This window comes from Notolepis coatsorum (assembly GCF_963971535.1).
Source record: "Notolepis coatsorum genome assembly, chromosome: 1".
NCBI lineage: Eukaryota > Metazoa > Chordata > Actinopteri > Aulopiformes > Paralepididae > Notolepis > Notolepis coatsorum.
This window is the reverse complement of record NC_140165.1, coordinates 13685374-13699897: the sequence shown is the minus strand read 5'-3', so window position 1 is coordinate 13699897 and position 14524 is coordinate 13685374. Positions and strand designations below refer to the sequence as shown.

At 41.4% G+C, this 14524-nt stretch overlaps 6 protein-coding genes across 6 annotated transcripts; 5 read left to right on the top strand and 1 right to left on the bottom strand.

Annotated features, from left to right (window-relative positions):
- Positions 1-1124: 1124 nt before the first annotated feature.
- Positions 1125-1436, top strand: LOC311236604 (histone H4; the record flags this gene model as incomplete). The annotated part of the gene is made up of 1 exon (XM_084324295.1): positions 1125-1436. The coding sequence occupies one exon, from the start codon at positions 1125-1127 to the stop codon at positions 1434-1436; it is 312 nt and encodes a 103-aa protein (XP_084180421.1).
- A 1321-nt stretch (positions 1437-2757) lies between these two features.
- LOC311223190 (histone H2A) lies at positions 2758-3141 on the top strand (the record flags this gene model as incomplete). The annotated part of the gene is made up of 1 exon (XM_084307952.1): positions 2758-3141. One exon carries the CDS (start codon positions 2758-2760, stop codon positions 3139-3141), a length of 384 nt encoding a protein of 127 aa, XP_084164078.1.
- Positions 3142-4440: 1299 nt separating this feature from the next.
- Positions 4441-4851, top strand: LOC311231357 (histone H3.2; the record flags this gene model as incomplete). Its single annotated transcript, XM_084317915.1, has 1 exon — positions 4441-4851. One exon carries the CDS (start codon positions 4441-4443, stop codon positions 4849-4851), a length of 411 nt encoding a protein of 136 aa, XP_084174041.1.
- Positions 4852-7358: 2507 nt separating this feature from the next.
- On the top strand, positions 7359-7733 carry LOC311223095 (histone H2B-like; the record flags this gene model as incomplete). Its single annotated transcript, XM_084307835.1, has 1 exon — positions 7359-7733. One exon carries the CDS (start codon positions 7359-7361, stop codon positions 7731-7733), a length of 375 nt encoding a protein of 124 aa, XP_084163961.1.
- Positions 7734-11530: 3797 nt separating this feature from the next.
- LOC311223019 (histone H2A-like) lies at positions 11531-12605 on the bottom strand (the record flags this gene model as incomplete). Its single annotated transcript, XM_084307712.1, has 2 exons — positions 11531-11752; positions 12435-12605. 2 exons carry the CDS (start codon positions 12603-12605, stop codon positions 11531-11533), a joined length of 393 nt encoding a protein of 130 aa, XP_084163838.1.
- Positions 12606-12899: 294 nt separating this feature from the next.
- On the top strand, positions 12900-13310 carry LOC311230747 (histone H3.2; the record flags this gene model as incomplete). The annotated part of the gene is made up of 1 exon (XM_084317106.1): positions 12900-13310. The coding sequence occupies one exon, from the start codon at positions 12900-12902 to the stop codon at positions 13308-13310; it is 411 nt and encodes a 136-aa protein (XP_084173232.1).
- Between the last annotated feature and the right edge of the window lie 1214 nt (positions 13311-14524).

Below are 14524 nucleotides of genomic sequence, written 5' to 3'. Positions count from 1 at the left end.
ACAATACTATATAGTGCAAGGCAGAAATGGGACGAGGTGCAATTTAGGTACAATTCACAGTAGGTGTACGAGTTGTAGTGCAAATCCTTTATCAATAAATATAAAGTGTAAAGTGTGTTTGTGTGATCTAAAGTGTGGAGAGTGGGTGCTGCAGTGTGTTGTTTGTTTGAGTGAGTGTGTGCGGGTGTGTGTGCTGTGTGCATTTGATGGTTGTTGCATAGTGTTTATTGTTCGTTTAGCAGCCTGATGGCCTGGGGATAGAAGCTACAGGACAGTTATGAAATATTAGTACACTACCCACAAAGAAGCTTTGTTCTGGGAAAATTACAGCATAGCATACTATAAGGACAACAACAACAAGGTATTATTTAAATGGTTTTTATTGGTTTTTTAAAGGTTCAACAACATTATATACATACGCACAAACATACATACAATACATGACTACATATAACCGCACAATACCTAAAATAAATGAAAAATAAAGTAGAAAAGAAAATATTGTAATAAAAATAAAATTGTAAAGGAATGTGAATCACTACCCACTTTCAAAACCACTCACAAAGAACACCTACGGGAGACTGCAATTCGAAACTGGCCCCTGTAAATGTCCTAACCCAACCCCCTCCAATGTACAGTAAATTACCAAGTATGGTTTTGTCAATATTCCAATGTACAGTTTTGCTTGTACAATTGTACAGTGTCCCCCACCTACCCAACCTCATCCAATGTACAGTTTCTACGTCAAATGTATACTCTCTTTTCTGGACTCTTTTTGTATCACAAACAGTACTGCATTTGCAAATCTGGTATGTCATAAATGTATAGATGTATAGCGGTACTGTCTATCTGTATGTCGTGTATGTCATATATGTTATGATTAATTGAAAATGGGGGACCCTGATGTAAACAAGACGAAAGTCTTTCTCTGGTCTGCATGCCCGTATTGAGCTGTACTGTAATTTACCCATTCTGCAATCTGTTAATAAAGTTTTCAATCAATCAAACCCTCCCTCCACATTTCCCTGCGCGCTTCTTGGTCTCAACCACGTCCTCAGAGAGGGTTCAAAGAAGCAGGCGGTTAGCCAGTTGCTGCATTCGTTTGTTTTCTTACATACGTTACAATGAGTGGAAGAGGAAAGGGTGGTAAGGGACTTGGTAAAGGAGGCGCTAAGCGTCACCGCAAAGTGCTTCGTGATAACATCCAGGGAATCACCAAACCCGCTATCCGTCGTCTGGCTCGTCGTGGCGGAGTGAAGCGTATCTCCGGTCTAATCTACGAGGAGACTCGTGGTGTTCTCAAGGTCTTCCTGGAGAATGTGATCCGTGATGCCGTCACCTACACCGAACACGCCAAGAGAAAGACCGTGACCGCCATGGATGTGGTCTATGCTCTGAAGAGACAGGGACGCACTCTGTACGGCTTCGGCGGCTAGACTTCTATTCAACTCTAACTAAAACCCAAAGGCTCTTTTCAGAGCCACCCACCTTATCACTGAATGAGCACACTCTCTACATACGTATATTTGTGAAAAGTATTAAACTGAGTTGTCTCAGGCATAGCACTGAATTTGTTGTTTTAGCATTTAATTTAATCCAGTCACTGATGCAATGCCTACGGTTTCTGACGTTGCTAGGTAATTCCTGCATTGGAATTGTGTAACTACAGTGTGTACATATATGTAAAACTTAATAACTGATGGTGATTTTAATAGTGTGAAGACTAAAGTGAAAGACGTTTCAGTGACAAGTACACTAGTCTCATCTCGGCGGGGCTTCCTGAACATGTGAATAATTAAAATTTAATTGATATGCCTCAAGATTATTCGTACAACACTTTTTAAGTAATATATTAGATTCAAATCTATTGACATCATACAATGCAATTACAGTACAATGTAAAGAAGGCATCAAACTATAGTGCAAATATAACAGTTAAATGCAATATAGTAATATGCTATGTATACAGGTGAATAAACTCGCTATAAAATATGAGTACAACTGAGTAATAGTGCTAAGCAGATGTATGTACTGTACAAAGTTGTAGTATTAATATGTACAGTGATACAGCTATAAAGACACTATGGTACATACTGGCAAGCAGGGTAATCAGTAAGAGTAGGAAAGGAATATGTACAGATATAGTATACAGGTATGTAAATCCCTAAAGGAAAAAATAAAATATTTTTTTTTTGTTTGGAAGCGTGGATTCGTTACTTGTAGGCACTGGAAATCTAAAGGGCGCTAACCTATTTCAGCACCATGGACAGTACCAGACCACACTGACGAAAACCATTTTGGAAATGGGGAAAGCATGCAGGCTTAACCCAAATGGACTCCAGACAAGGAGCAAACATGATAGTTCGGATTGTATTTATTTTTAACCATATATTATGGTCATATGTATTACTTGTCAGCAGTGTAATCGATAACTATTAGATCAGTCCTGTTAGTTAGTTCTGGCCATTATGAGAAACTATGTTTTAGTCTTCACTTCAACAAGAATAATACGCTGGTGTGACGAAAGTCTGCCCATACTAACGCGGAGGCGCAGTCGTTGCTGATTGGTCTCAACTCTGGGAGTTCGTTACTCCGCCTACATCTCACACGATTATTGGAGGACTGGTCTTTTGGAAAAACCGCCAACAAAACATCTTTCCTGATTGGGTGAGAAAACACAAGCCTGGCTATAAAAGGTTACTCTCCAACTCACTGCATTTCATTTTCTAACTCGTTTAACGTAATAGAATATTAAACATGTCTGGAAGAGGCAAGACTGGAGGAAAGGCCAGAGCTAAGGCCAAGACTCGCTCCTCTCGCGCCGGGCTTCAGTTCCCCGTGGGTCGTGTCCACAGACTGCTGCGTAAAGGCAACTATGCTCATCGTGTTGGAGCCGGTGCTCCGGTTTATCTGGCCGCTGTGCTGGAATATCTGACCGCTGAGATCTTGGAGTTGGCTGGAAACGCTGCCCGTGACAACAAGAAGAGTCGTATTATCCCCCGTCATCTGCAACTGGCCGTGCGTAACGATGAGGAGCTCAACAAACTGCTGGGAGGAGTGACTATCGCCCAGGGTGGTGTGCTGCCCAACATCCAGGCTGTCCTTCTGCCCAAGAAGACCGAGAAGGCTGCCAAGAAGTAAATTATTTAGCCTCTTCGACAAACCCCACAAAGGCTCTTTTCAGAGCCACCCACCTCTTATTGAAAATGCAATATTTCCGTTTGTCTAAACGTACGTTGTCGTTTCGCTACCTCGGACATAAGTGCATGTTAAAGTGCACAGTGTGTGCGTGTTAAAGAGTTTTTAAACTGTGTGTTCCCCCTTGCTTTTCTATCTGATCAGATTTAACTTTAAACACTACAACATTTGAATAAAACACTTCAAATTCAATGACAATTGCGACCATTAATTGTATGTCCTGTGTGGAGGAATTAATGATGAATGAAAGCACATGTATGACAGAGGTTAATAAACAAGTATAACTGCCATAATATACATGATGAGACTGTAGGTGATGTTACGAGGCAATGAGGCAAGTATCACAAATATAATCTCGGAATTGTCACTGCTGTGCAGAATATGCAGTAATAGGAACTTAATAAATAAAAGATACAGCGTATTTTCAGGGGTGGAAAGAATGTATTTGCTGTACAGCATGCAGTTCATACACAGTATTTATTGTAGGGTCACCCACAACTGGAACTCCACTCTGTGTCAGCATCCTCAAGTGAAATAGTTAAGACGATATAACATGTAGCAGACATATTAACACAATTCACAACAGTGCAAAATACCCTGCAACAACAAGCTAAGTCCTATAAACTGTAAAAATATTAAAATTGATGTCATAATGTTCATGCGTAATGACAGCATTTTTTTTACCCTGTTGCGATAGCTGTTATTATGCCTTGTATGCTTTATTACTAACTTGTGCCTATTATTACTATTGACATGTAATTATAACATATTGTATTTTTTTTTATTGTTAAGCTTTCCGCCTGGGCTTTAATTGGCAGCACACAGAAGTTTGACATTTTAGGCGAGTCTCTCCCAAAAGGGAAGTTAAATGTATCTTCCTTGTGTATCTTTTTTTTTATGTTCATGAAAGTAATTGTAGATTTCATTCATCATGAGCTACATAAAGCCTGACAGAGGAAGGTTGTAAACAGGAGGGTTAAAAACAAGTATAACTGCCTTAAACATGATGAGTTAGAATTCCATAGCTGTAGTTTGGGGCAATAACAATGGAGAATTTGAGTCATTTTGGCGGACTTTTCATACAACCTTTCCACCAATGATAGACGGCGATTTAGGCGACACAGATATAGACCAATCAGCATAAGACGCGCCCCCACTGAACCGACAATATAAAGCCATGTTTTGTCGTATTGTGTTACTTTATTTCCTTCTATCATAGAAAGCATTAACTGAAGTATAACAATGGCTAGAACCAAGCAGACTGCTCGTAAATCCACTGGAGGAAAAGCTCCTAGGAAGCAACTTGCTACCAAGGCTGCTCGTAAAAGCGCCCCGGCTACTGGTGGTGTTAAGAAGCCCCATCGTTACAGGCCTGGTACCGTGGCTCTGAGAGAGATCCGTCGTTATCAGAAATCTACCGAACTGCTGATCCGCAAGTTGCCTTTCCAGCGCCTGGTGAGAGAAATTGCGCAAGACTTCAAGACCGATCTGCGCTTCCAGAGTTCCGCCGTCATGGCTCTTCAGGAGGCTAGTGAGGCTTATCTGGTCGGCCTGTTTGAGGACACCAACCTGTGTGCCATCCACGCCAAGAGGGTGACCATCATGCCCAAAGACATCCAGCTGGCCCGCCGCATCCGTGGAGAGCGTGCCTAAATAATACTCCTCGTATATTCTCTACCAAAAGGCTCTTTTAAGAGCCACCTCAATAACTGAAAGTATATTCCTTATTCAATTATATATATATATTACGCATTCTTTAAAATGTTTACAAAACTCATCGTTTAGTTATTATACAATGTTTACGCGTTTTAGTTTATTTGATTTATTTTAAAGGGACAAATATATGGCGATCTAATGCCTGTATCAGTGTAATACAATGAGTTGGTGTACAAAGTAGTAGGCCTACATGCATGCATGCCCTCACTATAGTTGTGAGTATATAACTCCTAAATCACACATGTAGAACTAGACTAAATCGGTTGATAATCATCCCTCGAGTTTTAAAATATAAAATAGTTTAACATCTTGGAGTACAACAGAGTTTTGGAATGTAATTCGATGAAAGCCCTGTGTCGAGAAGAGAGTAAACCAGAACAAACTCATGGCTGAAACTCTTCTGCCCTCTACTGGCTAAATGAGAACTTAAAACCCAAAAGGTATAACTTGATTATCAAGTCATACTGTGATGCCTTGAATTCATAAATATGTTGGTTTATTCTCGCATATCTCCACTGTGATAATCTTCATAAATGGTCAAAATACTTGATGAATTGAAGTTAATGGAGATTTGGAGCAAAACATCTGTTTACAAACTAATTTACAACTTGCAATCCAAGTCTCATGCAGTTGTCCATGAGATGTCTGTCGAACAAGCGAGCTATATGGGTTGTGTTGGATAGCAGAATAATTTAGAATGGTGATTCATCTTGAGCCAAACTACGTGTTTATTAAAGTTTTGACGCACACCTGCTGGCTAAGAAATAACATAATTCACCAAGGCCATGGACAATAATTATAAAATGGGGTAGCTCAAAGCAATCTGCTCTGCCTTGTACCATCTTGCCACCTCTTCAAGAAATAAGTCTGCTGTTTATACCATCTCTGGCTGTGCCAGTTGGTGCACAATAAATGGCAGCATACAGATTAATGTAAATCAAAGTAAATTATATTTTGAACATTATTATGTATTAATAAAAACAAATTAAATGTAAGTGTAAATCTTACTTTCATATTAGGCTACTTGGTAACCGTTTTATAAAAGCAATAGCTCACTTTGTGACATGCTGTTATTATATCACAGGGCTGTCAGCAAGACGCAGGGCCGAAATACTCCCCATAGCTGTGATATTGCTTAATTAACAAGTCATTGTTGGCCTAATCGGTTATGATTCCAAAAATATAAGCATATTCCCCATCACAATTACAGTCTGAATGGCCAATATATCAAACGTGGAGAGAACTTTATCGTTGATGAAGAACAAAACCTCCTAAATGCATACAAAAAAGGGGAAAACTTCATATCTGCACTTTGCGAGGCACTAATACCTGGTCGGTATTGTTAACACATACGTTTTACGTGTAATATAGTCCAAAAACAGTGTTTATACGGTGTGTACAGTGTTATTGTACATTGCTAACATACAGTTTATATATTATATATTTTTAATCAACACTTCACATGTAAGACTATAGACCAAGACCATCTCTTACATTCCAAATTTAGAATAAGACTATGTTTACTGCAGGACTGAGTGCAAGACAATTTACCTATGTGGACAATTAAAGGTATTTAAATAGTTTTGAGGTAAATCCACATACAATTTAATTTTTTTTCATTTTTTTTTCTTTTACTTTATTTATACAGGAAATGGTAAAAAAGCAAGACATTTCACAATGTACATTTAAACTGTCCTGACTCAGTTACAAACAGTTTTTCAGCAGGTTCCTGTTCTGCAGCACATGAAACAATAATTTAAATACAAAACAAATAGGCAGTTGCACTACATACAATCATATAATCCTGACAAAGACATTGCATTATAGTCATTGTGGACAGCAAGGACAAACATACAGTCATAGCAGTCAATACAAATCGACAGTATCAACCAGATTAAGTCCTATATGAAAGAGTCAGATCAATGATTACAGATGTGTTCTAGCATCAGATGTGGTTTGTAGGCCTATTTGAAATGTGATATGGAGGTTATTGCTCTGATGTGGAATGGGATCTCGTTCCAAATGTTAGTGTTTGGTTGGAAAAATTATCTTATTCCATAGTTATTTTTGTATATAAATATATTTACTTTTGATTATATATATACTTGTATGTATACTTTTACTTGATTAGAAACTATTTAAATGAGAAGTACTTTAAATTGAGGACTTTTTGCAGTACTATTCTATTAGTGTATTTGTACTTTTGCTCAATACTTTTCCCAGTACTGCCAAATAATAAACCAAAATATTGTCAATGTGTACATTTTCTTATCATTCCCTTTTTACCCACGAGAGAGATGCATGTTATATTAGCTCTACACACGTGCGCCACGCCCAACCAATCGTATCGTAGAAGCCACGCAGTACTATTTGCATCGACCTCCTATAAATAAGGCAGGAAACGTAAGCAACAGTCACCATTCGATTCTGATAAGCCGTCGAATATGCCTGAACCAGCCAAGCCAGCGCCCAAGAAGGGCTCCAAGAAAGCCGTCACCAAGACAACTGCAAAGGGTGGCAAGAAGCGCAGAAAGTCCAGGAAGGAGAGTTATGCCATCTATATTTACAAAGTCCTGAAGCAGGTTCATCCCGACACTGGCGTTTCCTCCAAGGCCATGGGGATCATGAACTCCTTCGTTAACGACATCTTCGAGCGCATCGCTGGAGAAGCCTCGCGCCTGGCTCTCTACAACAAGCGCCGCACTATCACCTCCAGGGAGATCCAGACCGCTGTGCGTCTGCTGCTCCCCGGTGAGCTGGCGAAGCACGCTGTGTCTGAGGGGACCAAGGCTGTCACCAAGTACACTAGCTCCAAGTAAACTACGCTGTTCACTGACTATTAACCCAAAGGCTCTTTTAAGAGCCACCCACTCTGTCGTGAGAGACTTATTCCTATTAGTCACATGATCGCGCTGTTCAGAGTGCCGGGTAGCCTGTACGTTAATGCCAAGCAAGCAGTGCAAAAATGCGTCCGCATTCGTCACCGCACGCTAGTGCGGTAAAGCGCCCTTCTTTTCAGACAAATGCTACCGTGCGTGCACCGGCGGCGGCGTGCTCGCTCAGGTGCGTGCGTGCGCCGGCGTGCTCGCGCGAGGTGCCCGCGCATGCGACACGAGCGGAGCTCAATATATATAAGTCACCGCCCCTTATTCAGTATCTAGCAAATAGCTCAATTGGCAAGGACACATGGCTGTGGATCCTATGGCTTGTTTGCTGGCGAGTTCGAATCCCATCGAAAATATTTTTTAACGTGATTTTTTTGTAACGTGTATTCTTTCGCCGATTAAGGTTAGGCATTGTTTCGGAGTTGGTTAAGGTTAGAACGGTTAAGTTTAGGCGCTGTTAAGGAGCTGGTTAAGGTTAGAGTTTGTCAAAGAGAATGGCAATATAATTTCTAAGGTTAAGGTTAAGGTTAGGCATTGTTTCGGAGTTGGTTAAGGTTAGAACGGTTAAGTTTAGGCGTTGTTAAGGAGCTGGTTAAGGTTAGAGTTTGTCAAAGAGAATGGCAATAGACAGCCTATTTCCGCGCGACCTGGGCGCTGGGCGGCGGAAAATGAAAGGCGCATTACTGCATGCCACTACGGTACATTTTTGCACTGCTTGCTTGGCATAAAGCTACACGCTGCCGGCCATTTCATTAAAATTCTCTATTTAAAAATGTCCTTCATTTCGTTTGTACAGGTATTATCATGGTAGGGGCGTCTGTTGGGAGATGGAATTGTATATCTTACACATTGATTAATAAATGACTAGCAACTGTAATCATAGTTGGGATGGCTATTATGTTGCAAATTATATATTTGCTAGTAAAAATCCTGTGATTTTTAGGTTGTTGACAAGTAGCTAGATTGGATATAGTTCTAGCTTGTACATCACAATTATACAGTAAATTAATATATCACCTGCTGTATTAGAACCCTGATCAATAATACATTATTGGTCTTTATTTAGCATTTTAAAATATGACTTCAGCAATACTGATCATCGCCGGTCCCCTCTCCCTTCATGTTTAGCAGGATACGCAGCCTCCACATCTGGCTGAAATGTTACTCTGCTCATCAAAGACCGCTGTCAAGAGTCTGGTGACAAAGGGAACCCTGGTCCAGGTCAAGGGTACCGGAGCCTCCGGCTCTTTCAAGATCAACAAGGCTGAGGTTAAAGCCAAAAAGCCTGCAAAGAAAGCCGCTCCGAAAGCCAAGAAGCCAGCAGCCAAGAAACCTGTCGTGGCCAAAAAGCCCACGAAGGCAGCAACTAAGAAGCCTGTTGCCGCCAAGAAGTCTCCCAAGAAAGTCAAGAAGGTAGCGGCCAAGAGTCCCAAGAAGGTAGCGGCCAAGAGTCAGTCCCAAGAAGGTAGCAGCCAAGAGCCCAAAGAAGGTGAAAAAGCCCGCTGCACCCAAGAAGGCCCCAGCTAAGAAGGCTGCCAAGCCCATAGCAGCTTAGAGAGCAGCTCCCAAGAAGAGATAAGCGTTTGAACAGAATGTTGTCTTTAATTCAACAAAAGGCTCTTTTAAGAGCCACCCACCTCTTCCATGAAAAGCAATATTGTTAGTGTGTGTGGAAGTAAAGGGGCTTATCGAAGTATATAACTTAGTATTACTTATGGGATGGTTGATTTCCACGAGTTACTTCCAGCACGGCAACAAAGCAAACGCAACTTTATATATTATATAAATATGGAGAATACCACAAAAAAACGAATATAAAATATAGATCAGATATAGGTTCTTAATTGGACAATGTTGATTGTTATTAAGTCCTGTTTGATTAGTGGGTCCTACTAACTCAGATACTTTACCGCAACGAGTTGAGCCCTTTATTGTGGAAATACATAAATTGCTATCATGGTGCATTTATGTCCGTGCGTAAATGACCGCTATGACACTATTGGAATGACTACGGGTGATGGCCCATTAGTGGACACAGCAGATTAATGTAATTTTATTTATTCAGACCAGTTTAGATCATATGTTGGCACATAATTATGTTCCCCACTACCTCACATTAAATATCTACACAAGCAACCATTATATTATACAGAACAAGTGGAACATTGTCTCACAAAAGGCTCTTTTATGGACCCCCACTATTTATATGAAACAGGCACGGCTACAAAACAGTACTTGTAGTTCTACCCATTTATTTATGTGATTAGTGATCCAGACCAGCAACATTGGCAGGTAAAGAAAATGGTCTCAATGAGTCGCACCGCTTCAGATAGTTTACGAGTTGAGCCCCAACAATTGTGGAAATACACAAATTGGTGTCATTATGGTCAATTTATGTTCGTGCATGCTGTAATATATATATATATATATATATATATATATAACCCTTACTATTTATGTTTTTTTCAGTTCAAATTAATCATCACTTGACCGCTATGACATGCCCTACCCAAAGCTGTAAAGGAATGTGAATCACTACCCACTTTCAAAAACACTCAAAGAACACCTATGGGAGACTGACATTTGAAACTGGCCCCTGTAAATGTCCAAACACAACCTCCTCCAATGTACAGTAAATGACCATGTATGGTTTTGTCAATATTCCAATGTACAGTTTTGCGAATTGGAGCACAGCCGTACAGTGTCCCCCACCCACCCCTGCTACCCAACCTCCCCCCTCCCACCCAACTCCAATGTACGGTTTCTACGTCAAATGTATATACTCTCTTTTCTGGACTCTTTTCGTATCAAAAACAGTACTGTATTTGCAAATCTGGTATTTACATTTACATTTAGTCATTTAGCTGACGTGTGCAGGTGTGCCCCCCTCTTTCTCATGTGTGTACTTGTACTATATACATATACACTGATTGAATGCTGCCATTCCACTACTATTATCACTATTATTACTATGTTATATGTTCATTACTATTGCTATTATTACTTCTTCCGCCTGTACCTATGACTTTCACTTGACATATATATTTACATTTACATTTAGCAGACGCTTTTATCCAAAGCGACTTACAAGTTCTGTACGACAAGTCATCAGGAAGGGCACAACTCTATTAGCTGAGCAACAATGTTCATCAAAGTGTTGAGTGCTACAGTGTAGGTTAGTTTATTAGGACATTTTTATTATTTTTTAAATTCAGATAATGGTTGAAGAAGTGTCTTTAGTCGACGGCGAAAGATTGGGCGTGTTTCGGCTGTCCTAACTGGGGTGGGTAGTTCAATGATGAATAGAAAATGGGGGACCCTGATGTAAACAAGACGAAAGTCTCTCTCTGGTCTGCAACCCCTTATTAACAATTGTATGTATTGAGCTGTACTGTACCCAATCTGCAATCTGTTAAATTTTTCAATCAATCAAACCATTTATAATTTTATATTATATCGTTAAGCCTTCAAAACAGGGACAAAAACACTGCAGACAGACAACACATTACTTCTAAACAGCACTGTACAAGTGTACCCATTAGTGGACACGGTCAAATGTTATGCATTACGTGTTTATCGCCTTATTATTATTATTTACACTTATGCCCGAGTTAACAAAGTAAGTTACACAACCAAATTTTATTTTGACAAACGGAAATATTGCATTTTCAAGAAGAGGTGGGTGGCTCTGAAAAGAGCCTTTGTGGGGTTTGTCGAAGAGGCTAAATAATTTACTTCTTGGCAGGCTTAGCAGCCTTCTCAGTCTTCTTGGGCAGAAGCACAGCCTGGATGTTGGGCAGCACACCACCCTGAGCGATGGTCACTCCTCCCAGCAGTCTGTTGAGCTCCTCGTCGTTACGCACGGCCAGCTGCAGATGACGGGGGATGATACGACTCTTCTTGTTGTCACGGGCAGCGTTTCCAGCCAACTCCAGGATCTCAGCGGTTAGGTACTCAAGCACAGCCGGCAGATAAACCGGGGCGCGTGTAGCTGTTTCGCAACAGTAAGTGACTTCCGGGGTAGGCCTGATTGGCCCCGACAGGCACGTGACGTGCAACTTTCTCTGCCGCGCGGCACGCTCCGCGGAGCCCTTACGGAATTACGTAACCGTCCAAATACGCCATGACTCTCATTCGGCGCTATAGCTCACCTCGCAGAGCAGCGGTCCTGCGATCCTGCGGTCCGTTGTTGGTGAGTTCGAATCCCATCAAATCTTTTTTTTTTAACGTGATTTTTTTTTTAACGTGTATTCTTTCGCCGGTTAAGGTTAGGCATGGTTAAGGTTAAGGTTAGGCATTGTTTCGGAGTTGGTTAAGGTTAGAACGGTTACGTTTAGGCGCTGTTAAGGAGCTGGTTAAGGTTAGAGTTTGTGTTAGAGAATGGCAATATTCTTTCTATGGTTAAGGTTAGGCATGGTTAAGGTTAAGGTTAGGCATTGTTTCGGAGTTGGTTAAGGTTAGAACGGTTAAGTTTAGGCGCTGTTAAGGAGCTGGTTAAGGTTAGAGTTTGTGTTAGAGAATGGCAATAGACAGCCTATTTCCGCGCGACAGCTCTCAGCAGCCTCGTTGCGCGTCCTGAGTTTGCCGCGTCACGTGCCTGTCGGGGCCAATCAGGCCTACCCGGAAGTCACTTACTGTTGCGGAACCGGTACACGCAACCGGGGCACCGGCTCCAACACGATGCGCATAGTTGCCTTTACGCAGCAGTCTGTGGACACGACCCACGGGGAACTGAAGCCCGGCACGAGAGGAGCGAGTCTTGGCCTTAGCTCTGGCCTTTCCTCCGGTCTTTCCTCTTCCAGACATGTTTATTATTCTCTTTAGCTAAACAAGTTAGAAAATGAATGCAGCGAGTTGGAGAGTCGTGTTTTATCTTCGGACTTGTGTTTTCTCACCCAATCAGGAAAGACGTTTTGTTGGCGGTTTTTCCAAAAGACGAGTCCTCCAATCCTCGAGTGAGATGTAGGCGGAATAACGAGCTCCCAGAGTGGAGACCAATCAGAAACGACTGCCCCTCCACATTAGTAATATAAGGCCAGAGTTTCGGCACAGCAGCGTATTATTCTTGTTCTATTGAAGAAGATAATATAGTTTCTCATAATGGCAAGAACTAAGCAGACCGCTCGTAAGTCCACCGGTGGAAAAGCCCCAAGGAAGCAGCTCGCCACCAAGGCTGCCCGTAAGAGCGCACCGGCTACCGGCGGTGTGAAGAAGCCCCATCGTTACAGGCCCGGTACCGTGGCGCTGAGAGAGATCCGTCGTTACCAGAAGTCCACCGAGTTGCTCATCCGCAAGTTGCCTTTCCAGCGCCTGGTCAGAGAAATCGCCCAGGACTTCAAGACCGACCTGCGCTTCCAGAGCTCTGCCGTCATGGCTCTTCAGGAGGCCAGTGAGGCTTACCTGGTCGGTCTGTTTGAGGACACCAACCTGTGCGCCATCCACGCCAAGAGGGTGACCATCATGCCCAAAGACATCCAGCTGGCCCGCCGCATCCGTGGAGAGCGTGCTTAAATCTGCTTTGTTTTCCTACATTCATAACCCAAAGGCTCTTTTAAGAGCCAACACCGTTATCATGAAAAGTACATTCCATTAACTCATTATTTCAACATGCCAGTTATACTAAAATCATCACTTTAATTCTGATATTTAAAATATTTAGACTAGCATAATCTTGTTGGCTACTGTAGGGATAAAGCAGAACCGACTGCAAATTGCCATATAACATATTTATTGATCCCCTTCGGGTCATTTGCTATCATAACAGGAGGGGAGGTACAGGTAATATAATGCATACATGTCACAGAATTATATTACAGTGGAGAAGTAAACATTTAATAAATAGTCAGTGTAAACAATATAATTAACTCTGGACATGCGCATATGGGCAACAAGGTTGTCCTCGTAGTAGGTTCGTCCGGGAACATGGGGCCTCATTTTGAGAAGCATCATAGAAATGTGGGAACATAGGCCCAAATTTGAGTGAAAAGAAAATCTGGGGCTGTGGGACCCACAGCCCCAGATTTTCTTGGGACCATTGGGCTGACCCCCATGATGCAACACATTACATTGTCCTCGAAATTCAAAGTTTTCCAGTCGGGTAAAGTAGTTTGAATATGGTCATCTGTGTCTTGTGTGTTGATTACAGCTCAATGAAATAAGGTAGCAGTCCATAAGGCGCGGTATTGCTATATTTTCATTTATATTTCATGGTGCTGTAATTAACAAGGATTTTCTCTCAAGGGCAGATATAGTGGGAGGAATTAGCTCGGGAGTCAATACATTTCCATCTGTACGAGGTGCTTAATTTATGTCATATCAACTTTGCTATTTTGCCCATATTTTATTTTAGGAGCAACAATGTAATACACTCATACACTGAGACAATAGGACATAATTTATTGGTAGTTTAAAATTCAAGATGACAAACTGGTTTTCAACTCAATGTTGCAACAATCAACAACAGCTCAAAAGTAACCCATGACCATACACCCATAATTATACATGTTCCAATCATACATATAACTCAGAGTTAAGCCTTTTTCTGCCCCTTCTCTCATTGAGGGCAGGTAGTGAGAGGAATCAGCTCAGTGACCACAGATTTCCATCTGGTTTCATGCTGAACTAGTTTGAGTGGCTTCATTCATAATGTGATTAACAGACTCAAACGTTGACACATCACTCGGGAGAAAATATCAATCATGCCGGCCTTGTACATTTATTTCCAA